General features: G+C 43.1%; 1 protein-coding gene and 1 long non-coding RNA gene across 2 annotated transcripts; both read left to right on the forward strand.

Moving 5' to 3' along the window:
* Nucleotides 1-1,950: 1,950 nt before the first annotated feature.
* On the forward strand, nt 1,951-18,064 carry LOC141786141 (sodium/potassium-transporting ATPase subunit alpha-1). Its single transcript, XM_074664876.1, has 23 exons — nt 1,951-2,172; nt 8,973-9,086; nt 9,659-9,718; nt 11,151-11,252; nt 11,339-11,440; nt 11,562-11,675; nt 11,763-11,897; nt 12,113-12,230; nt 12,306-12,574; nt 12,657-12,965; nt 13,490-13,624; nt 13,709-13,904; nt 13,979-14,154; nt 14,237-14,373; nt 14,455-14,605; nt 15,470-15,638; nt 15,713-15,867; nt 15,956-16,079; nt 16,660-16,805; nt 16,901-17,031; nt 17,267-17,368; nt 17,541-17,632; nt 17,748-18,064. The coding sequence occupies exons 1-23, from the start codon at nt 2,161-2,163 to the stop codon at nt 17,774-17,776; spliced, it is 3,078 nt and encodes a 1,025-aa protein (XP_074520977.1). The 5' UTR covers nt 1,951-2,160; the 3' UTR covers nt 17,777-18,064.
* A 910-nt stretch (nt 18,065-18,974) lies between these two features.
* On the forward strand, nt 18,975-23,915 carry LOC141785766 (uncharacterized). Its single transcript, XR_012597571.1, has 3 exons — nt 18,975-19,117; nt 19,457-19,508; nt 23,868-23,915. It is a non-coding gene; the product is annotated as an uncharacterized LOC141785766 (long non-coding RNA).
* The last annotated feature ends 2,545 nt before the right edge of the window (nt 23,916-26,460 follow it).

Here is a 26,460-nt window from a genome sequence, read left to right on the forward strand (position 1 = left end):
AATATGTGTTCTGATGAGCCGTCGTGCTGATAAAAGGGATTCAGCCGTGATGAATTGAGCGGCGGGTAAGAGAGAAAGGCAGCAGACAGACACCAACATTATCATGCCTTCATCCTCTCCTCACATGCAGGGCCCCCTGAACGTGCCTGTTGCTATGGCAACTCATTTTAGAGCCCTTCTCTGTATTTCCTCCCCCTCCATCCAACATCTAAATAAAATCTCGGCTATTTATAGAGCAACACGGTGCAAAAACCACACACATGAATGTGGACACACCAAAACAAGAATAAAAGGTAAACACTCATGCACCTGCGCGTGCTTGTATGTGTGCGTGTGTGTGTGTGTTTGCACACACTCTCTGCCAGGAACGCCGGCGCTCCCTGCTGTGTGTCCATCTGTGGAAGTCCAGTTGCGTTTTATCTCCCTTACATGTATGTTTCTGTGTTTCCCAGCATCAAAGAGGGGGAAAGCTGGCTGCTGGGTGGTGGTGGAGCTCCTCCTCTGACGCCTGAAGCAGTGAAATCTTCCTGTCGCTGTTTGATCTGTCTCAGATTTATCTTGTCAGTCAGTGTAGAGTGCTCTCCAGGCCAAACTGATAAGGTCTATTAGAATACACTGGGCGCCAGACTGTGATTGACACAGTCTACCTATCAGGAACAATAGCGCTTCAATCTGCGGGTTTATCCTCAATGCTTTGGCCTACTTTAGTACTGAAGAGGCTGCTTAGAAAACTTAATCTATTATCAGCTCTTGATAGGAGGTTTGTCAAAGTTCTGATGCTCAGAAGAGGAAAGTCTTTTGTTTTTGACCCTGATTGTACAAGAAGTGGGTGAATACTTGCAGTAGCAGGCTCAGATCCAGGGCTGAAGGACTAAATCTGTCATTTGTGTTGTGGGATGAAGGGGTTTAAGAGCTTCTGGAACAGATGCAAACAGACACAAGGTTGCCGCCAAACTTGCCAGTGAGGCTGCAATGTGATAGTCGAAGAGGTTATCTGTGCTGAGAGGCTTCTCGTAGATCCTCGAGGTTTGTTAAATCTGCTTCTTTTTTTTCTGTTGCATCTGTGGATTTAGATTCACAGAGTTCACTGCCTCCCATCAGCAGGCAACAACCTTGTCAAAGCAGCAGGGGAAAGGAGGTGTATGTGAACCCAGCTGTGAAAGCCTTGCTGGGGTGTAGATGAACAGAAGTGTGTGTCTAAGAGTGTGTGGTTGGAGGTGGCTTTGTTTTTTTTTTAACTCAGAAGTTTGGTGAAAGTTGAAAGTATTTTTTTGAGATTTGTAAAAGCTGGGTGATGGACTCACAATAAGACATTAAGGTTAAAGCCACTGCGTAAAACTCTCTGTATACGTCGGTTTTGTCTCAATCTAGTGTTTCCAAACAAAAGATGTCTTAAAAAGTCGAACACATTGCTCAATTTGCGTATTTTTTGGGAAACAATTAACAGTTTTAGTTTGTTTTACAAATGGGTAAAATCTCTTTACAGGAGCTTTAAATGAAAAATGCAGAAAATTGCTTTTTACAGCTGATTACTTTGCTCCCAAATATATAAAAGCACAAATCTGAGGGAAAAATACTATTTTTATAATTTTTATTTATTTATCTATTTGAATTAATTTTCTTTCATTTTATTTTATTTTTTATAAATTTTTTTTAATTTCTAAAAAATCTGTGCAGGGAAATTTGTGCATTATTCCACTTAAATTACCGATTATTCCCTCGTAAAATTGCATAATCTAACAAATAATCTGTTGAAATTGAGTATTTAGGTTAATTTTGCTCTAATATCCGTGTTTTATTGCTCTTCAACCGTTTACTCATAGTGAATAATGTGTGTCGTTAGTGTGTGTGTTGGCAGTAGCCCCGCCTCCATCCGTGGCGTTACCATGGCAAGTGGCGTCGACGTCACAATGGAAGGAACGCCATCTATAAGTATTGGAGGGTCTGCCGCGGCGGCTCGCGAGCTCGGATGTGCGATCTGGAGGAGTGACACGTGCTGTTGAGAATAAAAAAAAAAAAACAAAAAACATAAAAAAAATAACACCAGTCACATCCGGGATATTTGTTTTCTTTTAATATTTTTTATTGTAAATAATTTTTTAAGGTGGAATTTAGCTCGTCTGTTTTTACTTGAACTGGGAAGTCCACATCTTCGGAATCATGGGTAGAGGAGTGAGTACAATCTCTTCTTTGTTTCACCTCCTTTTGAAAGATGAAAGTGTGAAAAATGGAGATGTTATGAAGCGAAAAAAGATTGATTTAAAAGTTGACCATTCATTCAAACAAGTGGTCTTTCAATGTTGATGTTGTCACGGGGGGAGGTGGAGGATCACATGTGTGAAGATAAGCAACAAGCCTGATTTTTCCTCTCTAAATGCCTGAAAGTGCTGGAGGGACTTCCGTGTTTTGAGATCTCTGAAACATCCGAGATACTGAACTTTCCAATGGGTGGAAAAGATGCTTCTAACGGCTCGATGTGTGGTTACATAACGGGATGTTCTCAAGCGCTTGGTCTGTCAAAGTTTTTCGAGCTAACGGTTTTAGCATCAGAGAAAACACACCGATATCACGGTCTGATTTAGTGAAAGTTAAACTGAAAACGTGGCGACGAATTCACAGGATGTCCTACTAATCTATCGCTCCAAGAGGAGTCCCTTAAAGTGTTGTGATTTGGCTCACATTCGGGTGTTTTTGGTGCGTAAAAGCTGTAAAAATAACAGATCTGACAGTGGGAGGGCAAGAAAAGTCCAGCCTACTCCATCCTCTACTGAGAGAGCTCTGTGACCAATTACTGTAACTTAACCCAGAATCACATCTACAGCTGCTTTTTTCGAGGATGGCACGCTTTTGCATAACGCAGATTGACAAAATACGTTGAAAAACTGCGGTGGAGTGATACTTTAGGAGGAAAAGTGCGAGAAAGCGTGGAAAAATAGGACTTTTATGTCATTGCATGATGAATTTTTGGGATTGCATCACATTTGCATGCAGGATTAGCAACATTTGGTGTCAGATTACTGATATTGCAAAAGGAAAACACTATATTAATTGTGTTTTTTTGTTTATCAGCAGAATTAGCTCTGGATTTCTCAGATTAAAAGGTGGTAGATGTGCATTTGTTGCAAAAAAAATGACAGTCAGCTTGTGCTTGAGTCAGGTTTTTGTGCAGAAATGTATAGTATTTGTGCCTTTGCTATAAAAATTTGATGTTTTTTGCAGTTTAATGTGCATTTTTTTAATCAAAAGATCTGTTATAATGATAGCAACAGTTGACAACGCTAGTTAGTTCTTTTGTTTTCACAGCTTTTCATGGTTGGCATGTAAAAAGGCATCTGATCTACATCCAGCAGCTCTCCTCGCCCTGTTTTCGTAGCCATAACATCCCAGTTATTTTCTCAAAACTTGAATTCAGTGAGATCATTTTGAACCTGTTTGTATGAAATTTCAGCAGTCGCCACACCCTGCCTTGCTGCGCAATAGAAACTCTCATTACGGATGCAGCCCGCAAGGATGGAGAGGTGGATAGCAGGAGAGAAAGATGGACACGGAGGGAGGAGGGGAGATCTGTGGCGGGAGATGTGAAGCTCATTCAGTCGTTTACGATTCTGAAAATCTTTGCGCTCTCTCCCTTGGCTGCTCCTCCTGCTGTTTTTTTTTCTTCCTCCTCTTCCTCCCATATGTGATGAAAGCCCTGCCCTGCCCCCATCCAACCTCCTTCTGCGTCTCCCCTCCTCTCCTCTCCCCCTCACTCAATACATTCAGCTCTGGCACAGACAAATAGCCAGACTTGGAAGAAAGAATTGCGACTACAGAGCTTCCCTAGTGTGAGGAGAGGGATAGAGACTGTGGGGGAGGAGGAGGAGGAGTTTTGTTGTAATGGAGAAGAATCAGGGCAGTGAGATTGAGCACAGGTATGACAGAGATTATATTCCCCGCACTTTCTCTCCTGTGTTTTGGACTCACTGCTTAATATGAGATTACCTCAGCTGCCTTTTTTTCTAATGTTTGCCCATCACATCGGCATCAGAGTGCAATCAGCGAGAAAACGGAAAGTGAGCTGAGAGGAGCGGGTGATTGCTTCAGTGGTGGAGGGAGGCGATAAAGGGGGAGCAGAGAGGCACCAGTTGCCGCATTGCCTCCCTCTGAACAACTTGGCTTGCAGATTTGAGTGAGGAGGGGGAAAGAGGACATAGTCATATCCACCATCCACTTTTAGTGTTAACTTTTGGCTTTTTTTTGTCAACACACATGCAGAAAACTAGAAAATAGGAAGAGAAGGGTAGATTCCTCGCTCAGTCAGGAACTGGGTAGAATTGGGAGACAGATGGTGGGAATCCAGCTGAATATTTCATTGTCCTGCAGCACTATGTAAAATATCATATGCATCTTCGAGACTGTGACTCTGTTGTGCATTTTGCCGTCATTTCGCGCCACTTTAAGGAAAATCAAATGCAAAACAGATCAATTAGTTCGGCTGCAAGAGCGTCTGAAACTTATAGGAGGAAATTGCATCAAGCACTCTGACGGTGGTGACACAACTGCATCAAATAAGCAGAAACTGAAGTGTGCACATGAGCTGTAACATTACGGTTAAGGTGTAAGGTGTAAGAGCAGATCTAGTTGTTGTAACTCTATTGAGAAAAGCCAGCAGAGGAACTTCCTCTTGTACTCCACGCTCTTCTCCCCGCTGTGACCTGACCCTGGATGTCAGCCCTGGGGCCACATTAAATCTCAGCAAAAGGGGGCACCCTGACTCCACATTCACACCCATTCTTTACAGCCTGTTCTCTTTTACTCCCTCTTTCTCTTCCTACCTGTCCCCCTCCCTCCTTCCCTCTCTCCGAGGATTTAACATTCTTTCCGCTCGGCAGTCATTGTGTATTAACCGCGGCTTTTGTCACACGCCACCTCTTGTCTGTGACAGAGCACAGCCCTCCCTCCTTCTCTGCCTCTCTCCTTCTCTTTTTTCACGCTCCCTCCATCCCTGACTCCCTCCGTTATTATCTTTTCGCTTCTTTTATCTCCCTCCTCTCTCTCTTTCTCTCCCGTCTCACTCCATCCTGGTCTCTGTTTGCTTTAGCAGCTTCTAGCCGTGCGATTTGTTTTGCGTGGCAGCTCTCTGAACTTTCCCTGCAATCCTGTTGCTCAGCAGAAGTCGAACATTAAGAATAACAGAGTCGGCAGAGAAATGGGACTTTGGGATGTAGAGTACCTGGGTTTTATGTTTGTGTCTACATGAGATGCTCCAGACAAGTATGTGGCTCTCTTGAGGAAATGATGCAACTTGTAGCTATGGAGTCATGGCTTGTAAATGTCATGGAGGCGGGGCTTATGTTCTGAAAGTGAGGATAGAAGAAGCCTTTTATTTACTGTTTCATTCATTCCAGACCAAAACAAAAGGGTTTCAAGCTTTTGAAGAAAAAGTGGCAGCTCCTGACAGCAATATTCAGCACTGCCATGTTTCTACAGAAGAAACTTAGAGAAATACTCAGCAGTCTTTTCAGTATCAGCTCTAAAAGTTCATTTTTTAATGATGATGTCAGACTAGATATTTAAAATTTCAGCTGCGTTTCCTGCGTCCCCAAAGTTCCCAGCAAGAACAGCCATTGATTCATTCATCCCCCCTTTTTTTGTTCTGCTCCAATAAAGCTTTAAGTCGGCCAGGACGTGAAGCGAGTGTTAAACACGGCCCCTGTGTAAATTAACACTCTTTCTTTTCACCGTTTGAACAGAAAAACGGGGAAGTTGCAGGAAACGAAAGGAGAATGAGAGCAGGGGACAGGAGGGAGGAGCTCTAACACTTGACTCTGTCCATTCACAGATCTCCAGAGGTGTGGCGTTAGTCGCCGCTAGCAACGGGGTAAAGTCCCAGTGCTGAGTATGTGTGTGTCTGCACGGTTGAATGAGCAGCTTGTGTATCTGGCACCAGAAAGAGCTGTTCATAGGAATTCAAGCCCGCCTGTAAAGCAGTCAAAATATGCAAGCGCTTGACCAAACGCTCTCCTCTGATGTTTGTTAGCGCCTGTAGGACGTCGATTCAGAATTTCTTCCTATCTTTTCACGCAGTTTGCAGCTCTGTAGCCTCCCTGCAGGCCGTAGTCTTAGCAGTCACATGAAAACATTCCAGAGGCTTTGTTTGTGTTTTCATACGACATTTTTCTCCATAAAAACACACAAAGAGCCATTGTTTTGTGTCCAGTACGCCCGTGTGTGTGTGTCGCACACTTTGTTGATGTTTCTCCACATCTATTGTCTCTTTCATCCGTAGCGTCCTACAATCTCTGCTTTCACTGCCTTTGTTTATGTTTGGTTTTCTGTCAATTTATTTACTGCTACGACTGTTTTCTGTTCTGTTGTTTCATCCTTTAAGAAATGATGCTGCAGAGGTCGAGGTTGCACTCTTGAGTACGTTGAACCCTGGCAGCTGCAGCATCCTTTTTGCGCCCTATCCTGGTGGGGAATGTGTGATTTTGCACAGTAAAGTTAGGAAATAGCTTGGTATGCTTTCGTGTTTTGTTGCTTTACAAGTGACAGAAATTATTCTCCTGATATGTCTCAGAGAGGAGTGATGCCACCTCTTCACCTGTGAATCTCTGAACACCTGTCGAGTTACGCCAAGTGGGTCAATGTTACAGCCACTAAACCACAGCATACTTACAAAGCAATGAGCTAGCCTGATATCTTCAACCCTTATCTGATAAAAAAAGCTTTTTCACTCTGTGTTTGTGATAGAAATGAGATTTCAGTGTGTGGACTCTCTGGAGGAATCCTGTGACTTGTAAAGAGCTCAGATGTGTCGCTCCACTTTCTAATTTTCTCCGTCTTTGCCAGGAAATGTCAAGAGATGACCCAAGAAGAGGTGTGTGTGCAGCAGCTCGGGCTGGGCCAGATGTCAACAAGGGCTGAGCTGATTTATTGTAGCTGTTTAAATATCAGGCTGATCTCTGAGTGTGTTATCAGACAGGATGTGGGCTGGGATTGAGGATCTTTGGTCTCTTTATTTACCTCAAGTGCTCTTAAAATACCAGAGGCCTTGTTAGCTCACCTAAAACCTCACTTTTTTAACTTATTTAGCTCCACAAAGTCTGTATCTGACCTCACATTCCTCATCCAGGCTATACACCCCTCGTTTTGCCTGGGGCCAGATGGCCCCTGGGGGCCCATCAGGGGTCCACAGGCTGAGATCTGGCCCAAGCAAACCAGAGCCAGACTCGGTGTTTTCCCAGCTTAGCTGGCCGGGGGGCTCGGGCAACAATAACAACATGTGCTGAGATCACACACTCTGCTCAGCTGACGGCCTGGGAAACTTTCAAAAACTAACGCAGAAGGAAAACAATATTAGTTAGCATATTTCCATGACTGAGCTGTGAGCAGGAAGTCCATATTTGGTCGTTGAGTTGCTGACTTTGTCTTCATCTCATTAGTAGTCGTCTCCTCTCACATGCTAACACCCCGAGTCGTGTTCTGTTCTACATTATAGATGAGCTTTAACAGCTAATTGATGTTAACCTCTGGTGTAGTGATCTCTTACCTGACACACACAGGTAGCTACACTTTATTCACCTGTTGAGCAGAAGAAGGAGCATCTGTTTGATGCAGGATAATAAAGTTTGGGTGCAGTGGCTGTAAACCTGTAGGTGTTTTTAACCACCGTAAAGATAGATTGTGCTGTGTAAGAGCTGATGGAAGTGTTTGTTTGCTCCACTTTGATATTCATCATTCTCTTGTCTTCGATGCTGGATTTAGAACCGTCGTCCTCCTCCTTCCCTATCTCACCTTCTCCCCGTCACTGCTCCTCACACCCTCTGGCTTACATCCGTCTTGAAGACACAATCTTTACCCGGGTCTTTTGTTGCTCTGTCAGCTACAGCGGCGGCTGATAATGAGCGGGGATGTCTGTCTGCGGAGGAGACGGCGGGGAGAAAGAGGCTGACTGTCACTTTGAGCCACCGCTCCAGAGCTGATGGACTGATATTCAGAGTCAAAAACACACAGCGTAAACACACATCTGCTCTTCGCTTCCGCTTTAAATATTATTCACAGCTTAAATCATCACAAGGATGTTTGATGTTTCAGATCAAGGCCTTAAATTTAAAATATAATCACTTTTAATTACGTCTCCTGCCTCCAGCGAGAGAATTTGTGTCACAGTCAGAGTTAAAATCAACAAAATGTCCCCAAGTGTGATTACCAGTAAATGACTCCGCTGCGGTTTATTGTTCCACTCTGGGGTTCGGCGGCGTGTTTAGCTAATTGGCGAGGTTAAGTTAAGGAAAGCCGGTGAATGAATAAAGAGTTGTGTGTATTTTTCCCACTCGATATCGCAAACGTGGGAGTTTCAAACACCTCATCTCCTCAAGACAGAGTGTGACAGAGGAAGCTCTTTATTTACACCTTCTTACATTTTCAAGACCAGCTGATTGTGCTCTTGTTTTGAGCTCCTCCAACAGTTGAACACCCTCCAAAAGTTCCCAAACCCCAAAAAGTGCCTCCCTGCAGAGCTTGTTTTTGCAGCGACAGATGGCACGACTCTCCTCCTAACTGCATGTGACAGCGAAGAGGTGACTGTTTGTGTTTTCTGGTACTTTCCGTGAAAGTTTTTGGCAGTTTGTCTCCCCAATTTAGGCCACAGTTCCCTGACATCGCAGACCGATCCGTGTTTACTCTTTAATCTCTTTCTCGGGGTCTTAAAATGATGCTCTGTGACAGGATGTCTCGTGGCATTTTGAGTCACCGGGCATGTTCACGTCGCATCAGACACACCTCAGCGGGAGGCGGGGTGTTACTTATGCATGGTTTCTTGTCACTGCTTAAAATAGTCCAATAAAAGGGTTTCAATCTTTTATTCCCAACAGCCGGCACGCATGGAAAAGAAAAGTTAAACGATAGCACAGTTTGACAAACTTTGGCGATGAGTGAACTTAAATGTCCTGACTGTTTTTAAAAGTGTGTTTCTTCTTCTGTGTTTGCAGGAAGGACGCGAGCAGTATGAGCTGGCTGCGACCTCGGAGCAGGGCGGCAAGAAGAAGGGGAAGGGGAAGAAGAAGGACAAGGATATGGATGAGCTGAAGAAGGAAGTGGATATGGTGGGTTCTCGTGTAACTCCAGATTTAAGACCTCTGAGTATAAAACAGCGTTAACTAAAGTAGATTTCCTTGAATCTGCATCCAGTGCAGCTCGCTCCTCACTTATTGAAGATTAAACCCCCTCAGAATTTAATTTTAAGGACTGTTTTATGTAACGTCTTAAATCTGCCTTCAGAAAAACTGCAGATCAATTGAATTTCTGCTTCTCCTCCTCTTATCTGTGCCCACTTGTCCTCTTTCCCTGATCCCACTCCTTCACTTCCTCTTATTCCGTTTCATGCCTTTCTATCCTCAATGCATTGCCTGTCATCGAATTACCATATTCCATATGCTCTCCCTCCTACATTCTCCCTTTCCTCCTCCGTTTATTCATCCTGCCTCCTAAACATCCCTGTCATTGTTACAGCCATACCTGCTGTGTGGTAGTTGTTCCAAAATGAAAGGTCAGCACACAATGTGCTGGAAATGTCAGCGACTTTTTGGCATATTGAACACACACACACACATATAGCGGTGTCACACTGAACTGATGCATCTTCTTTCTCCGTCTGTCTTTGTTTTTTTGTTTGCAGGACGATCACAAGCTGACGCTGGATGAGCTGAACCGCAAATATGGAACAGACCTGAGCAACGTGAGTGATAGAGGAGTATTCCTGCATCCGTCACATGAATGAGATTAATGTCAGATATCAGCACAGGAGTCAAAGGCTTGGGCTGACCGAGGCTTATTAAATATCAAAAGACGAGGCAGGGCGAGGAAGGAGGAGGAGGCGATCTAATCTCAGCTTTTGTCTGAAATCTTATCAAGTGTTTTTGTCTTATATTCAGTAGTAAATGTCTTTTTGGATTTGATATGAGCCACATTCACCTGATAAGTCCAGAAAAATGTCTTGTTTCAAGTTATTTAATGACAAAAATGAGGTCTGCATTGAGGTCTGAAATGAGGTCACTTTTATTAAGACATTGTTCTAGTTTCAAGCCGTTTTTCTGGACTGATCAGTTGAATGTGGCTCATATCAAGAATAATAAGACAATTTTTACTTAAAATAAGACAAAAACATTTTATAAGATTTCATTTTTTTGCAGTGTAGTCCAGAAAAATGTCTTGTTTCAAGTTATCTAAGGACAAAAATGAGGTCTGCATTGAGGTCCGAAATGAGGTCACTCATTCATTACTCTAGTTTCAGGCAAATTTTTCTCGTTCCATTGGCAGATTTTCTTTAACTTGTTCTCAACAACTCAGACCTCATTCTTGTCTTTAAACAACTTGATTCAAGACATTTTTCTGGACTGACCAGTTGAATGTGGCTCATATCAAGAATAATAAGACAATTTTTACATAAAACAAGATAAAAAAGCTTGATAAGATTTCAGTTTTCGCAGTGTGCTCGAAGACTTCCCACAGAACAGAAAGCACAAAAACACTGTGTTTTGAATAAATGGTCATAAGGAGGTACCTGTGTATTAAAGAGCAAAAATATCTGAAAATTAATGTAGGCGTGTGCGGGGGCGAGCGCATCTGTTGTGTTAAATAACCAAAATAAACAGCCATCCTGTTAGCACCTTATTTTATTTATCCTGTAAATACGAAGAGAGAGCATACTGTGTTTATGTGAAGGAGAAAATGGCGAACCAGCTTCTATTTGTGTCTCCCAGTTTACCCACAGCTATAAATAGAAACGCTCTTTTCAAGCACACCGTGGCGGAGAGGAAATTTCCAGCCATTCCTTAGTTATCGTTCTCTAATTAGTGTGTCTCTTCCTGAATGCAGATGTGCTCGTGGTCATGCAGGAAAGATCAAGGAGAATAGTTAATCACTGCCTCCAAACCGGGGTCTCCAGGCTTCATGTGCTGCTGCTGTGAATAATTTATTAGCCGAGCCCCTCTGCCCTGATTTCATCCTCCTCCTACCTGCTCTGTTTTTCTGTTGATGTCGCGCTGCTAAGCAACTACTCATACCTGCAGCTCCCCTTGGGCTCAAATATGTGTCAGTGAGATTGTGTTTACACGTGTGTAGCTGGAAAATGGGCTTGATTTTATAATGATCTGGTGTTGTCTCATCAGGGTTTGACTAGCGCGAAGGCTGCTGAGATCCTGGCCAGAGATGGACCCAACGCTCTCACTCCTCCTCCCACCACCCCAGAGTGGGTCAAATTCTGCAAGCAGGTATCTTTAAACCAACTTCAGATCCTCTCCTCACTCAAATCAGTTTCTAGCATCACAGAGTCTTAATTCATGTATTCATCTTTCAGATGTTTGGCGGTTTCTCCATGCTCCTGTGGACTGGAGCCATCCTCTGTTTCCTGGCCTATGGAATCCAGGCTGCAATGGAGGATGAACCAGCCAATGATAATGTAAGAAAAGGTCCTCAGATACACATTTGACCACTTTATGGAGCCACTGGATGTAAATTAAATTCCTAAAATGATGCTAACTCCAGGTGTAAATGTAACGGTTTGTGTTTGCTGTCCACAGTTGTACCTGGGTGTTGTGCTCTCTGCTGTCGTCATCATCACTGGTTGCTTCTCCTACTACCAAGAGGCTAAGAGCTCCAAGATCATGGACTCCTTCAAAAACCTGGTCCCACAGGTACCCCCCACACACCAACCTAACTCTGTTTCAACCGTTACTGTTACGACTGTGAAAACAAAAGCGTCTGCTTCTCTCGTCTCGCAGCAAGCCCTGGTGGTCCGTGATGGCGAGAAGAAGCACCTCAACGCTGAGGACGTGGTTGTCGGAGATTTAGTGGAGGTGAAAGGTGGAGACAGGATCCCTGCTGATCTGCGAATCATCTCAGCTCACGGCTGCAAGGTTAGTCCCCTGTTAGAAAACACCACCATTTCAGCCTCTTTCTCTGTGGTAACAAACCTCACACCTTTGCATCATTTAGCTGCTTCTCTGTGTGTCATGCGACCCAATTCTGCCATCGGCTCCTCTGAAGCTTCATCCTTTAAAGTTTTGCTCACAACGGAAGATATTTTATGCTGTTTCTTGCATTAGTCACACTCTGATCTCTTCTTCCTCAGGTGGACAACTCCTCCCTCACCGGAGAATCCGAACCCCAGACTCGTACTCCTGACTTCTCCAATGAGAACCCACTGGAGACCAGGAACATCGCTTTCTTCTCCACCAACTGTGTTGAAGGTAAGTCAAAACAATCCAGAGACTGTGCTAAAATTATCTAAACCAGGAAGAATAATCCAACCCTCTTCTCTCCAGGAACCGCTCGTGGTATCGTGATCAGCACCGGAGATCGCACCGTCATGGGTCGTATCGCCACGCTCGCCTCTGGACTGGAAGTTGGACGTACTCCCATCTCCATTGAGATCGAGCATTTCATTCACATCATCACTGGTGTTGCTGTCTTCCTCGGTGTGTCCTTCTTCATCCTCTCCCTCATCCTTGGATACACCTGGCTTGAAGCTGTTATCTTCCTCATCGGTATCATTGTGGCTAACGTACCTGAGGGTCTCCTGGCGACTGTGACTGTGAGTTTCTCCCTGTGATCAGACTCTTTAAAAGTCCTCACGCTGGTCTAGCCTTTAGCTAATCTTCACCGTCTTTCTCCAGGTGTGTCTGACTCTGACCGCCAAGCGTATGGCCAAGAAGAACTGCCTGGTGAAGAACTTGGAAGCCGTGGAGACCCTGGGATCCACCTCCACCATCTGCTCCGACAAAACCGGCACCCTGACGCAGAACAGGATGACTGTCGCCCACATGTGGTTCGACAACCAGATCCACGAGGCCGACACCACCGAGAACCAGAGCGGCACCTCCTTCGACAGGAGCTCCGCCACCTGGGCCGCGCTGGCGAGGATCGCTGGACTCTGCAACCGCGCCGTCTTCCTGGCTGAGCAGACCAACGTCCCCATCTTGAAGGTACGATGATGTGGGTTGGATTTAAAAGTTGTGCTGAGTCATTTTAATGCCACCACCTGTTCCAGCTAAAACTTTCTGCCACTTCGTCCTCAGGCTTGTTTTCTTGCTCATATCACCCTCCCTGCTCCCCACCCACTAGCGACACACACACCGATCCCCCGGGGGTCAAATAACTCCCTTTGCTCCCACTTTCCTCAGAGCCCAGTCGCTGGTTTCCATCCCCGTGTTAATGACCTGTTAACACACGCGCCTGTGTGTGTGTGTGTGTCTGAGCTAATCACCTGTAAATGTCTGGCTGGCGTGGCGGCTCTAATTACGAGTCACTCTCCTCTCACTGCTCATTATTTTTCTCTCAGACACTGTATCCAGAGCGTGAGGGGAGTAAACAAAGCCGGCAATTATGATGGAAGAATTCAGGAAATTAGCACTTTGCTGTCAGCATCTTTTCCCCTCCTTTTAGATCAAAACAAAAACAGATCAGAGTTCTGCTTTTAAATTTCCTCTTCTTCACCCTTGTCTTCCAGAGAGATGTTGCTGGTGACGCCTCTGAGTCGGCTCTGCTGAAGTGTATCGAGCTGTGCTGCGGATCAGTGCAGGAAATGCGAGAGAAGAACTCCAAAATAGCCGAGATTCCGTTCAACTCGACCAACAAATACCAGGTACGCACTTTTAAAGGAGAAGCTGTCATCTTTTACCTCAAACAACCAGATTTGAAATCTTAAAGGAGTGTTTCTTTGTTGTAGCTCTCCATTCACAAAAACGCCACCCCTGATGCTGAGTCCAAGCACCTCCTGGTGATGAAAGGAGCGCCAGAGAGGATTCTGGACCGCTGCTCCTCCATCATGATCCAGGGCAAAGAGCAGCCTCTGGATGACGAGATGAAAGACGCTTTCCAGAACGCTTACCTGGAGCTTGGAGGGCTGGGTGAAAGAGTGCTGGGTAAGGATGGGACAGATTCAACGACTAACCAAGCAGCTGGATTATTTTGCTCAATCTGAACCATTTCTCTTTAGGTTTCTGCCACTTCAACCTCCCTGACGACCAGTTCCCAGACGGCTTTGCTTTCGACACTGATGAGGTGAACTTCCCCACTGAGAACCTGTGCTTCATCGGCCTCATGTCTATGATTGACCCTCCTCGTGCTGCTGTGCCTGATGCTGTCGGCAAATGCAGGAGCGCTGGAATCAAGGTGAATACTGACACAGGTTCTGCACACGCCTCCTGACTTTAAATGAAAAACAGCCTCAGTGACAGTTTCTTCTTCTCCTCAGGTCATCATGGTGACAGGTGATCATCCAATCACAGCTAAGGCCATCGCTAAGGGTGTGGGTATCATCTCTGAAGGAAACGAGACTGTTGAAGACATCGCTGCTCGCTTGAACATCCCAATCAATGAAGTCAACCCACGGTACTGTGCAAACACGTAGATTTGTGCGACTTCCTGCTTCTGCTTCCTGAGTATCTCACAATCGTCATGTTTCTCCTCCAGAGATGCCAAGGCATGCGTCGTCCACGGTGGAGACCTCAAAGATCTGTCCTCAGAGCAGCTTGACGACATCTTGAAGTACCACACTGAGATCGTCTTCGCTCGAACTTCCCCGCAGCAGAAACTGATCATCGTGGAGGGCTGCCAGCGACAGGTAGAGGAGACGTTATTATGTAAATCCATGCGTGAATATTTAATATTCCTCTGCTCTGATGACTGAGTTGGGAGAATAATCAAGCGGAGCATCTGTCACGCTGTGACCTCAACAGCACATTAAAATTCACGAGCGCATGAGGAGAAACTTTTCATGTGTACGTTTGAACTGTTGCTTTATTTCTTTATCTGCACCAACCTTTTAATGAATTACCACTCAGTGTGGATCAACTTAAAACTGCTGCATGCACGACAAACACTTCCACTTTACAGATATACAGTAAACTCATGCAGAAATGATTAAAAATTAATCGAATTTTAATTGGATTTGGTTGGAAACTCGCAGTGGCATGAGGCGTGCAGTCACTGATGATCAAGTGCAGCTGGAAATGTGTTTTAAACTTACTGAGCTGATTAGCATAATGTGTTCCAGTGAGTCCAGCGTAACTCCAGGAGGATTATTAATTCTGCCTCGTTGATATTTCATCTCGCAACTCTGAGTTGAATTAGGTTTTATTCTGGATGTGATGGAAAACACCGCAGCCCTTTGCTTCACCTCAAAGTAGCGGGATCCTCCTGCTGTCGCTTTCATCGCAGCCCTCTGGTCCGTGGAATAAAGCAGAATCGTCCTGAAACCCTTTTGAAAAGTGGAGCTTTTTCTCTCACACAACAGGAAATGACTCTGTGCAACTTCAGAAAATTGAAATGTCACTCAAAGACCTGACTTCTACTTCAGTTGGATGTTTTTTTTATTCATGGATGACTCAGTTCGGCTGGAGTCTGCTTTATTTTCTGTTTCCTCTCTGACTTTAATTTCCTGGAGATCATCCTCACGTGTGTCTCCGTCTCCCTCCTCGCTCTGCAGGGAGCTATTGTGGCTGTAACAGGTGACGGTGTGAACGACTCCCCTGCTCTGAAGAAAGCTGACATCGGTGTCGCCATGGGTATCGCTGGATCTGACGTCTCCAAACAGGCGGCTGACATGATCCTGCTGGACGACAACTTTGCCTCCATCGTTACAGGAGTGGAAGAAGGTAAGACGAGCTTAACACAGAGAAATTACCAACCTTAGAGTTTGAATGATTAAACTAGATTCTGCTTTCGTCAGGTCGTCTGATTTTTGACAACTTGAAGAAATCCATCGCCTACACTCTGACCAGTAACATCCCTGAGATCACACCCTTCCTGCTCTTCATCATCGTGAACATCCCTCTGCCTCTGGGAACCGTTACCATCCTCTGTATCGACCTGGGAACTGACATGGTAAAAACACAAAGCTCTGTCCACATTTCTCCAACACACTCTCACTCGTTACGTTAATTTGTTCTTACAAACATCACTTTATCTCTAGGTCCCTGCTATCTCCCTCGCTTACGAAGCAGCTGAAAGCGACATCATGAAGCGACAGCCCCGAAACCCCAAAACAGACAAACTGGTGAACGAAAGACTCATCAGCATCGCCTACGGACAGATCGGTAAACAACCAAGCATTCATGCAGCTCAACAAGAACCAGGAAGTGGCAGCCGTGTCTCCTTTGTAGGGTTTTTCTGGGGCTCTGTATCTGTGTGCTCCTAGATAACTAACAGAGAGGCATGCACCAGAAATAGGCTCATACTGATACTGAACCGTAGTGTGTCTTTGTGTGTGTGCGTGAGTGATGACAGAGCGGGGGCCTCTGGCTTTTGATTTTTCCCTCTTCGGTAATGAATCCAGGAATAACCTGACCCTGCAGGACTCCCTGAACCGCCTTATAAGAGCAGAATGCAAGCAAACAAGTGTGGCTGCAGCAATTTGAGACCACTGATTCGTCTTCTTTTTTGTCCCACAGGGATTTTGATGATTTATTGCGTTAAATACCCCTTAATCATTTAATTTTCAATAAGCATTTAATTCCTCTAAGGACGACCTAATCTCATTTATTTTTCTGTCAGCAAACGAGATGTGTTTCATTCCCCGAAAATAGATTATTAATCTAAACCCTTTGATTCCTGAATTTGTGTTGAAAATTCAGATAAAAACAAGCTAACTTCACGTCTCTTGTTTTTTTTCTCCAGGTATGATCCAGGCGCTGGCAGGTTTCTTCACCTACTTCGTGATCCTAGCTGAAAACGGCTTCCTCCCCTCCACCCTCATCGGCATCCGAGTATCCTGGGACAACAAATACTGCAACGATCTGGAGGACAGCTACGGACAGCAGTGGGTCAGTGACTTTCAGAGCACCTTGCTACAAATACAGCTTCAATTTTGGCTTTTCAGCCTCGCTTTAATATCTTCTTTCTTGTCTTTCCTCGTCAGACTTACGAGCAGAGGAAGATCATCGAGTTCACCTGCCACACAGCCTTCTTTGTGAGCATCGTCATCGTGCAGTGGGCTGATCTGATCATCTGTAAGACTAGGAGGAACTCTGTCTTCCAGCAGGGCATGAAGTAAGCACAAACACCCTGAATCCTCCATCTCTCTGTTGTGAAAGCTGTAAATATTTCATCAGAATTACACGTCCAGCTGCCGCTCTGAATGTCACGCCTCTGTTTTCTCCTTCTACAAGCTGTTTAGTTTTTTTGTGTGTTTATTTTGGCGTTTCGGATGGAAATCTTTTTTTTCCAGCTGCTTAAAATAGCTCTTTGGTCTCTTTTGGTAAAACTTCTTCTTCCTGTGTGTCAGGAACAAGATCCTGATCTTCGGCCTGTTTGAGGAGACCGCACTTGCCGCCTTTCTCTCTTACTGCCCGGGTATGGACGTGGCGCTCAGAATGTACCCTCTCAAGTGAGTAACGCACCAAGAGACCCATCTCTCTTAATTTACTGAACTTGTTCTTTTTTAATCTCATTTAACCTCTCATCTTGTGAGCTAAAGTCATGTAACATGTAACTGAGCCCGGCCCGAGGGCACCGTATCACTTCTCATCTCCTCTTCTGTGTTTTTGTGTGCTTTCCAGGCCCAACTGGTGGTTCTGCGCCTTCCCTTACTCCCTGCTCATCTTTATCTATGATGAAATCCGTAAGCTGATCCTCAGACGCAGCCCAGGAGGTGAGCCCACAATCCGCGCTCGTGTTATCCTTTCCTCCTGCCTTGTTGTTTCATCAAACCAACCGTCCATCTGACCTCTCTATTTCGTGTTTTCGTCTGTGTGTTTTCTCTCCAGGATGGGTGGAGCGGGAGACCTACTATTAAACGACCCGTCAGTCCAGTCAGCTCGCATCTTCTCCTCCACCTCCCGTCTTTGCATGAATATTGTCTTGCTGCTCGGAATAAAATTTTAACCTCCTGTGAAAAAAAAGAAAACTATTGGAACGTGTTTTTATATTAGGGAATGCTTGATACTACTATTAGACAAATACTGAGATGGAACGTGCTGATGATGATGTTGATAAATGATAATGCTAATAATGATATGAACACTGAACAATGACATGACTATGCGTGCCTTGTTTCTGAAACAGGACCAATTTTATACATGTTTTTAACAGTTATAAACGTTCAATAAAAATGCGCTCGAGTCAGGTCCCACAACTTGTCTTTTGCTCATTTTTGTGTGATATTTTTGACTCAGTTGTTGAAGAAAGCATTCAGAAATTATTCAGAATATGGAGGTAAGATGACAGTTTGTGCCTTGAGCAATTTCAGACTTATTCATATCCTAAATCTGCATCTCTAGATCGACAGTTGGATGGCAAGGCAATGTTTTCCAACCTCACATGAACTTTGCAAGAAGCTCCCAGAGTCTCAGAGCTGTTAGGGCCCCAGTGGGTGTGTGGACGCCTAATCCGATATCCATTATGCTTTAAGCTGTGAGTTTGAGGCACAGGTCTTCTCTCTTCTCCCACACACTGCAAGCACAGAGGAGGAGAGGAGAAGAGGAGCATCCTCCTACCTTAAAAACACAGTTTGGAGAAATGAAGAGAGATATGCAGCCTAAGTCATTTATTTGATTTAAAAAATAAAATTATATATATATATATATATATATATATATATATATATATATATATATATATATATATATATATATATATATATATATATATATATATATATACCAAACAGAAAAGTAAATTGTGAGCTTAAAAATATTTTAATATGTAACAATATGGTATGTTTTGAATCGTCAAATCGGAAATCGAAGACTGCATCCTCTGGACTGTTACACTTCCGTGTTTCGATGGTTTCGACATAAACACCTTAAAACGAGCACACATGAAAAGCGAACTTTCTTCTTTTACTTATCGCAAAATATCTTTTCTACTACAACAAACAACTGAAAATATATTTTTTTTAAAAAGTTAGTTAAAAAATAAACACCCTCTTCGGAGCTCGTTACAGCACCCCCCTGAGTGAGGCGCAAATGGTTCAGTCCATTCAAACTGTTCGATTGAAGCATTACCCGGATGTTAAACAACTTCGAACGGCAATTCGCTGAAAAAAAAATAATTAAAACAAAACAATCCAGAGGATTGCTCAAATAATGGATGAAAAATGTATCCAACTCCTGCAAGACTTTGTGAAAGCAACAAGGTGAGCTTTCTGCAAGAGTTTACGGAAACTGTGCGCGAAATGTTTGTTAACGAGCGCCATGAGTTTCGCGTGTGAGGGTTATGTGAATTGTGAAACACCACCTGGATGTGATCAATTAATCAAAGATGTGCATCAAAACATTTCCCCTTGTGCATAAATTTTTTTTTATCTAAGCTTAAAATGCAAATCACTTGAGTTTACACCCAGCTGCGTCTTAAACATTTGTGACCCGTAGTTTTGTACATGCAAAAATCACCCTCCACACCTGAGCACTGTTTGCTTTAATGTCCCACTTCATATTATATCACATGAAGGTGTAATATTGTCCTCAAATTGCAGATGCTGCAAAAGGGCGAAGCTGCAGTTGCTCTACACCTGATGACGTCATAAGGTATGACATTCAGGCAGCAGAAAATGTTTAAAATCAGCTACTTAACATGTTTTGAAGCTTTTGCATCATTTTTAAAGTCTTATAATGGATACAGATGGGTGACCTGCAATTATAGGCAACATTTAATATGTGTCATTTGGTATAAAAACTGGCATATGTTTTAAATCCTAAATTGCATGCACAAGTGTAAACACCTGTGGTCCTGTACCCCAGTGCAGAGAGCTCATGCATCACATATCTAACACCTGCAAAATATTAACTGCAAAATGACCATCTTTTTTGCAGAGATAGTAAGAAAGCAAGATGTCTCACTTCTCTGTCTCGTTTCTTGGGAACAGAGTTAGAGGTGTGATGATGTAACAGACTAAATATGGTCACTTTGGTTTGTCTGCAGCTTATTGTCTGTTTGATGCAGGAAAAGCTTGTAAAGAAATGCTGGATTGAACAGTTTAACAACAGTAAGAAACACTCTACCACATGTCCCAACAAAGAGCACACACACACATTGCACACATTGCACACACTGCTGGTGGCACAAAGCGACAGGGACAGACTGTGAGGCCCTGTGTTGTGTTTCTGTGTCAGCGAACACTTCAGCTCTGTCAAGATATCGCACGTCTCCCCACTGACCCCTGTGACAGCTCGGCAGCTCTGATCTCTGTGTGTGTGTGAGTGTGTGTGTGTGTGTGTGCGTGCGTTTTGTGGGGCATGCCGTTGCGTGCTGACAATGCAACGCTAACTCCTGTCTCTGCTCTCTGTGGATGCTCTTTGTGTGGGGACTGGTGACGGATGTCATAAAGCTGGCGAGGGGAGGAACCCTTAAGCTCCTCTCTTTTTTTCTCTTTAGCCCTGTTCACACATGGAGAAAACTCAAACTCAGGAACGCAACCAGAATGCTTCACCCAGATTGTTTCAAACTGAGCATAAAAACCTCTCTGTGAGGAGAAGCTGACGTCCTGTCTGTGTTTCTGCTTCCAGACAGAGCAGCTCGTTGTTGTTGTATCTGCTGTCTGATAAAACTGTCTCCTGTCCTTATAAAGCCATGACAGAGGCAGAGAGGCACACACATGAGCCCGCACACTCAGAGGACATAAGTGTGTTGTTTGTGTGTCTGTTTGAATCATTTCTTTCCTCAAACTCTTACAGTTTCTGCAGTAAAGTTATTTCAGATACTGTTTGATTTATCTGGAACAGGGGTCTCCAACCTGTGGCTCTGGAGCCTCTTCCGGCCCTTTGCAGTGGCTCCTTGTTGCTTTAAAACAAAAAATACTTTTTTTTTTTTTCTTTGACATTGTTAAGAAAAAAAATCATGCCCCAAATTTTTGTGAAACTAAATATGCCCACCAACATTTTATGCACCTGTAGCTAACCTCAATTTTTACAACCTTGGTTATCTACAAAAAGACAAAATCTAGACGAAAATACAGGTTTTGATTCTGTGTGGATGAATTAGTTTAACAGCCAACATGCCAGCTTGTTGAGTTGAGTGATATTATCAATACATCTAATTAAATAATTCTTTCTAAAAATCCAAAATTTTAACAAAAATGTATAATTTTTCAATTATTTGTAAATTTTTTAAATTTAAATTTTTTTAAATTTTTTTTTTAAATAACTCTTTTTTTTTAGTTTAAAAAAGTTTTTTATTACTTTTTTTTAATCCAAATTTCTTTTTTTTTCAATTGTTTTGAAATTCCAAAATTTTTGAAATTTTTGAATTTTTTTTTTTTAAAGTAAAAAACTAGCACATTACATATAGAATAATATGTAATCCCACAAATTTAAAAAGCTTCTTGTGAAGATAATTATTCACTAGATTAATTTAATTTAATTTAAGAATTTTATCACTTTAAAGATTTTTGTTTTAAATATCTAAATTTTTTGGATGTTTGCAAATTTTTTAAAATTCCATTTGTATTACTATTATTATTATTTTTATTTTTTCAAAAAATTTGACTTTAAAAAAAATTAAGAAATTCAGAAATTTTCTAAAATTGATTAAAATTAATGAATTAAGGCATCACATGCACAATTAAAAAAAGATTAAACCTTAAACTATGAATAGAATTTTATCTACTTTATCATTTATATTGTGAAGGTAAAGTAGACCCCAACCCAACCCATGACTTTAATCCAGTTGATCTGAGGCTAAATGTCTCCTTTAAAAGCAAAGGTTGCAGACCCCTGATCTGGAAAGATAAATATCTGCAGGCAGGAATAAAGACTCTGATCTTGTGGCCAAACTTCTTTCCGTCTGAATTTGCTTTACAAGTTGCAGCTTAGCGTTAACCAAGCGAGGAGTATGTGCTCTGTAAATAAGCAGTCATCCTCTCAGAAGAGTAAACTGATATGGCGAGAACCAGTGAAGCAGATGGCAGCAGTCACATATTAGCCTTTTAGCATCGTCGTCCCAAAGAAACCCCTCCAGTTCACACACATACACACACCCACACACACACACACCGCCTTCTTTTTTTCCTGAGCTGTTACTGAGGTTGGGTCGCATGTGTGGGAGGTGTTAAACGACTTCTGGTGAATCCAAACCTGCAGAGATCCAGGGGACGTTCAGGAACACACCGCCAGGTTAGGATGAGGTGCGAAGCAGCTTTTCATGACTTGATGGGTCTCATTGTCGCTGTGGCTCTGGGCTGACTCTAATAGCTGCTCTAAAAAGAAGCCAATGAGGCAGAAAATTCATCTGAGAGCAGAAAGAAGAAGCCACTTGTTCCTGTTTTTTACTCTTAGTGTGACACTGAGAGTGTGTTTCTGTGTGTGTGAGTGGATGGGTTTCTGCTTTGTTATTCAGTACGGTCTCCTGAGGGCTGAACCCAGCCGCACAAATGTTTTCTCTCTTTTCATCCCAGCTCCTTCTCTCCTTCTCTTGCAGAAAGGAGCAGGAGGCGGCCCTCGGGCAGAAGTTATTTCTTAGGCAACAGCAGCTGTCTACTCCCAGCCACACACACACTCACGCACACACACGCTCTGAAACTTCACAGATGAATAAACCATGTTAGCGCTGGAATTAAGACCAGGAGCTGCAGGAGCGTGATAACTCAGTCTGCAGTGATGTAATAACTCTATGCTCGGTGCTAAATTAGTGTTTATTTCACTCATCTTAAGTTAGGGATGCAGGATGTGGATGATTTTAAAGCATGCTGACGATTTTAATAATAATAATTTAATGATACGTCTTGTGCAGGTGTGTGTGCTGATCCAGCTCAAACCCAGAGGGAGAAATCCAGATTAAAGCCAACTTAGATCTGCACACTGTTAATTAACCTGACCCAGTGTGTGTGTGTGTGTGTGTCCCTCCTGTGTGTGTCCTTGTGTTTGTGCTGCTGCAGGGCTGAGCAGAATTAACTCCTAAGTGGAGGCAGCATCTGCTTTGGATGGTCGATTACAGCGGCGTGGAGATGACACACATGTGTCACCGTTTCATGTGTGTGTGGATGTTATCGCCACTCACTCTCTGATTTACAAAGCCCTCTGAGAGTTTCAGCTCGAGCCAATCAGAGAAGAGCGCCAGAACGAGGCCGAGAGTTTAGTCAAAGGGTTGAATAGATTTTCAGGAAGTAGTTTGTTCTTCTCCGCTCTGCCAACGTCATCGTCTCTGGCTCGCACTTTTTCCACTGCCTTGGCCAACTCTTTTCTTTCTCCCTCTTTCTCTCACACACACACATACACACACACAAGAACACACAATCTAGGACATGCTGCAGAAACACGTGCACAAATACACCAGCAGGCTTTTTAAAGCTAGTGTGTGTGTGTGCATTTAGCCAGCAGTGATGCCAGTGGCACCAAACAATGTGGTCATTATTGGACTCGACACAGAAGAAGAGCAGAGACGATGTAGAAGCAGAATGAATAGATTGTACACAACAAAAACAGATGAGTTGTAGAAAAATTCAACACTCGTTTGAGTTTTACAAACAGAAAATGAAGAAAAGGGAAGGAAAAGTGTTTTAGCTTGTATTTTAATGTCCAAAAAGGAGCGTTTTGATCCTCCATCCTCGTCTGATGTGTGTATCTCTATGCAGGTGACAGGGTTCAGCAGCTACAGGAAGCAGTTTTTCTCCCTGATTCTCTCTGGTGGTCTTTGTGCTTTGGGGTCCCCCTCGCTAATTACTATTCCAAGCGGCCCCGACAACAACAACAGCCCACTGTGGCTGCAGGAAACTAACTTCAGTGGCATGCATTCACTGAAACACTCGTGTTAACCCGACCGTTTACTCCCCAGCTTTCGAAAACTGCACCTCCATCCTAACCACTCCTGTGTGGTCATTTCCTGTCATTTCCTGTTTAATTTATATTACTTGAATGTAACACTGATTGTTCAACCCTGTGGTGTCTTTCCAGGAACCCTGGAGGCTGCAAACCCAGTTATCATCAACAAGATTTAAGAAGTATCTCTGAACATGGCTGAATCAGGAAGTAAGTCATCACAAAACAAACGTTTACATCATTTCACTTAGATTTCTCCAGCTGGACCCCTCTTCCTCAGACCTGCTCCGTGCTCCCGTCCTCTTTTAGGAAACCCCTCTCCTTCCTGGTAGCAGGCCGGCAAACTCAGTTAGCGTCCACCGCGGGGATGAGGAAATAAGATTTCACGGCCATTTGAGTCTGCGTGAGCCGGGGTGAAATAAGATTTGATTGTCATTTCTAGATATCAAGCCCAGAGCTAAATCTGATAAGAGTTCAAAGATCATAAGGAGCAGGAAACATAAATTTAGAGGGAGAGATGCTGTGATAATGATGCTGTGAGGTAGAGGTAGAAAAGCAAGAAAGTTGCTTGTGTTTTCCTCTAACTTCTTTATTTGTTTGCATAAAACGTGGTGATAGGTAAGGAAGAAAATACAGTAAGAGGATGACAGATGTGAGTGTTACCTCTCTGCGCTCTGGAGGAAGTCTCCTCAACCAATCAGAGGTGTCGCTTCAGATACCAGCATGTAAACGCAATTAAAAAACCCATCGCTCTCACCGGGTCCTCAGACCCCGAGCTCCTCCGCGTGAGAGCTTCATTAAAAAAGCAAGAGCAGGATAGATGAGAGAGGAGACAAGGCTGTGTTTTGGCTCTTAATTATGAAATATAGACTCATTAATTGTAACACGGCTCCAGGAGAGGAGATGAAGGAGATGAAGGAGGATAGAGAGAAGAGCGGGCAGGTTTATCCTGACCCTGATATCAAGATTTTTCAGAGTGACAGCCTTAAAAATACAAAGAAATTCATGGAAATCTGTTATTTCTTAAATTAATTTATGCTTTTCTTACACAAACTTGCAAAAAAAAGGGAAAGAAATGCATAAACACAGGAGAATCACATCGGACAGCTGTTACGTAACACGTCCTCTGAGAGATACCGAGCTGCAGCTTGCAGCGTTTATCTGTAATACCTGTAACCCTCTTATTTATCATAAGGAGGACACACAGCTTCAGCGGAGGAGCATGTGAGGAGAAGTAGAGGAAAAGAGGACAGAGCAGGATTTAGTTTTGCAGTTTTTTCATCACCTCCCAAAAAAAAAAAAAAAAAAAAAATCAGACGCGATTTGTCTCCTGGAGTCGTCAGACTGTCAGAGTGGCTGAAATCACGTTAGCAGCAGCGAGGGCTGTGTTTGAGTCTGTTTGCCCATGATCATATCCACCATCTGCTCCGCAGCATATGAGAAGTAGGAGAAGGAGCCGAGCTGCCAGGAGGAGCAGGAGGGGGAGAGACAGGCAGAGGGGAGGAGAGCATGTCCACCACGGAGCTGTGTGTTTGTTAATGTATGAGTGCTGCTCCCCTGCATGCATGTGCCGCTGCATACATTAATGCATGAGTGTGTGAGTGAGTGTGTGTGGGTGTGGTGTGCAGAGAGAGCTATTTATAGCCTCACCTAGCTGTTAGCAGTGTGTTTACGAGGAGCACAGAAGCATCATGGGAGTCGTCTTCCTCTGTTCCTCCTCAGTGCGTGGAGGCAGAATCCAACCTGAGACAAGTCTGAGTTCATGATAACTCAGGTCAAACTTTGTTTTTCTTTCCTTACTCTCTTTATCTGAGATGACTTCATGCTTCATCTTCAGTTTGGTGCACAAAGTCACATCCTGCAGCTTTGACGCCTTATTCGTCATTGCATTGGTGCAAAATTTGCACAGAATCAGCATAAAGTTTGTATTTGCATGCTTTTGAAAATGTTTGATTTGATTGTTTTGCGATATTTGATGTGCTGAGATGATTCAAATAGCAATTCTTTAAGTTGAATCATGATGATGAAGTCCACATATATACCAGAAAGTTCACATCACGTGAATCAGAGAAATCCATTTGGTCTTCTGTCTGAGAATAAAAGCAGTGACTTTTTTCCAGCCTAGCTTATTAGCTTATAAACAAAGACTAAAATCAAGGATTTGAATTGAAAAAAAAATTAACAACAAAATTATTTAAAATTGTAAAACAAAAGATTCAGATAATTATTTGAAACAATGTTTTCTCCCACCCCTAGTTGGCACTGTGCAGGCAAATAGTGACTTTATTCCTGCACATTTGGTCCCAGTTAGTCCATAAATTTTGTGATATTCAGGTTAAAGTTGCCAACAAGCACTCAAGAAATACTTTGCTTCCTAAAAACAGGTTAAAAAAAATTAAGGAAAGTTGAAAAAAAACAGACAAGGACATGAAAAAAAGGTTGAAAAAAATCAAGAGAAATTTATTTAAAAAAAAAAAACACAAGGACCTAAGAAAAAAGGTGAAAAAATACAATTTAAATTGTAAAAAAATAAAGATAAAAAATAGTCAAAGACATGAATAAATGGTTAAAAATAAAGGGAAATTGTAAAAATAAAAAATAAAAAACAGACAAGGACATGAGAAGAACAGTTTAAAAAATTAAGGAAAATTGTAAAAAAAATAAAAAATAAAAATCAGACAAGACAGGCATGAAAAACAGTTACATTTAGTCATTTTTCCTGTGAGCT

Source organism: Halichoeres trimaculatus, unplaced genomic scaffold (assembly GCF_033239565.1).
Source record: "Halichoeres trimaculatus isolate MK-OKI-2021-1 unplaced genomic scaffold, fHalTri1.1 fHalTri1_scaffold_24, whole genome shotgun sequence".
Taxonomy (NCBI): domain Eukaryota; kingdom Metazoa; phylum Chordata; class Actinopteri; order Labriformes; family Labridae; genus Halichoeres; species Halichoeres trimaculatus.

What these genes read in the sequence shown, in the direction of transcription:
- LOC141786141 (XM_074664876.1), top strand. An exon ending in TGAAGAAGGAAGTGGATATG is followed by an intron (nt 9,087 to 9,658) that starts GTGGGTTCTCGT and finishes TTTTGTTTGCAG; the next exon opens with GACGATCACAAGCTGACGCT. An exon ending in CCTCAGACGCAGCCCAGGAG is followed by an intron (nt 17,633 to 17,747) that starts GTGAGCCCACAA and finishes TTTTCTCTCCAG; the next exon opens with GATGGGTGGAGCGGGAGACC.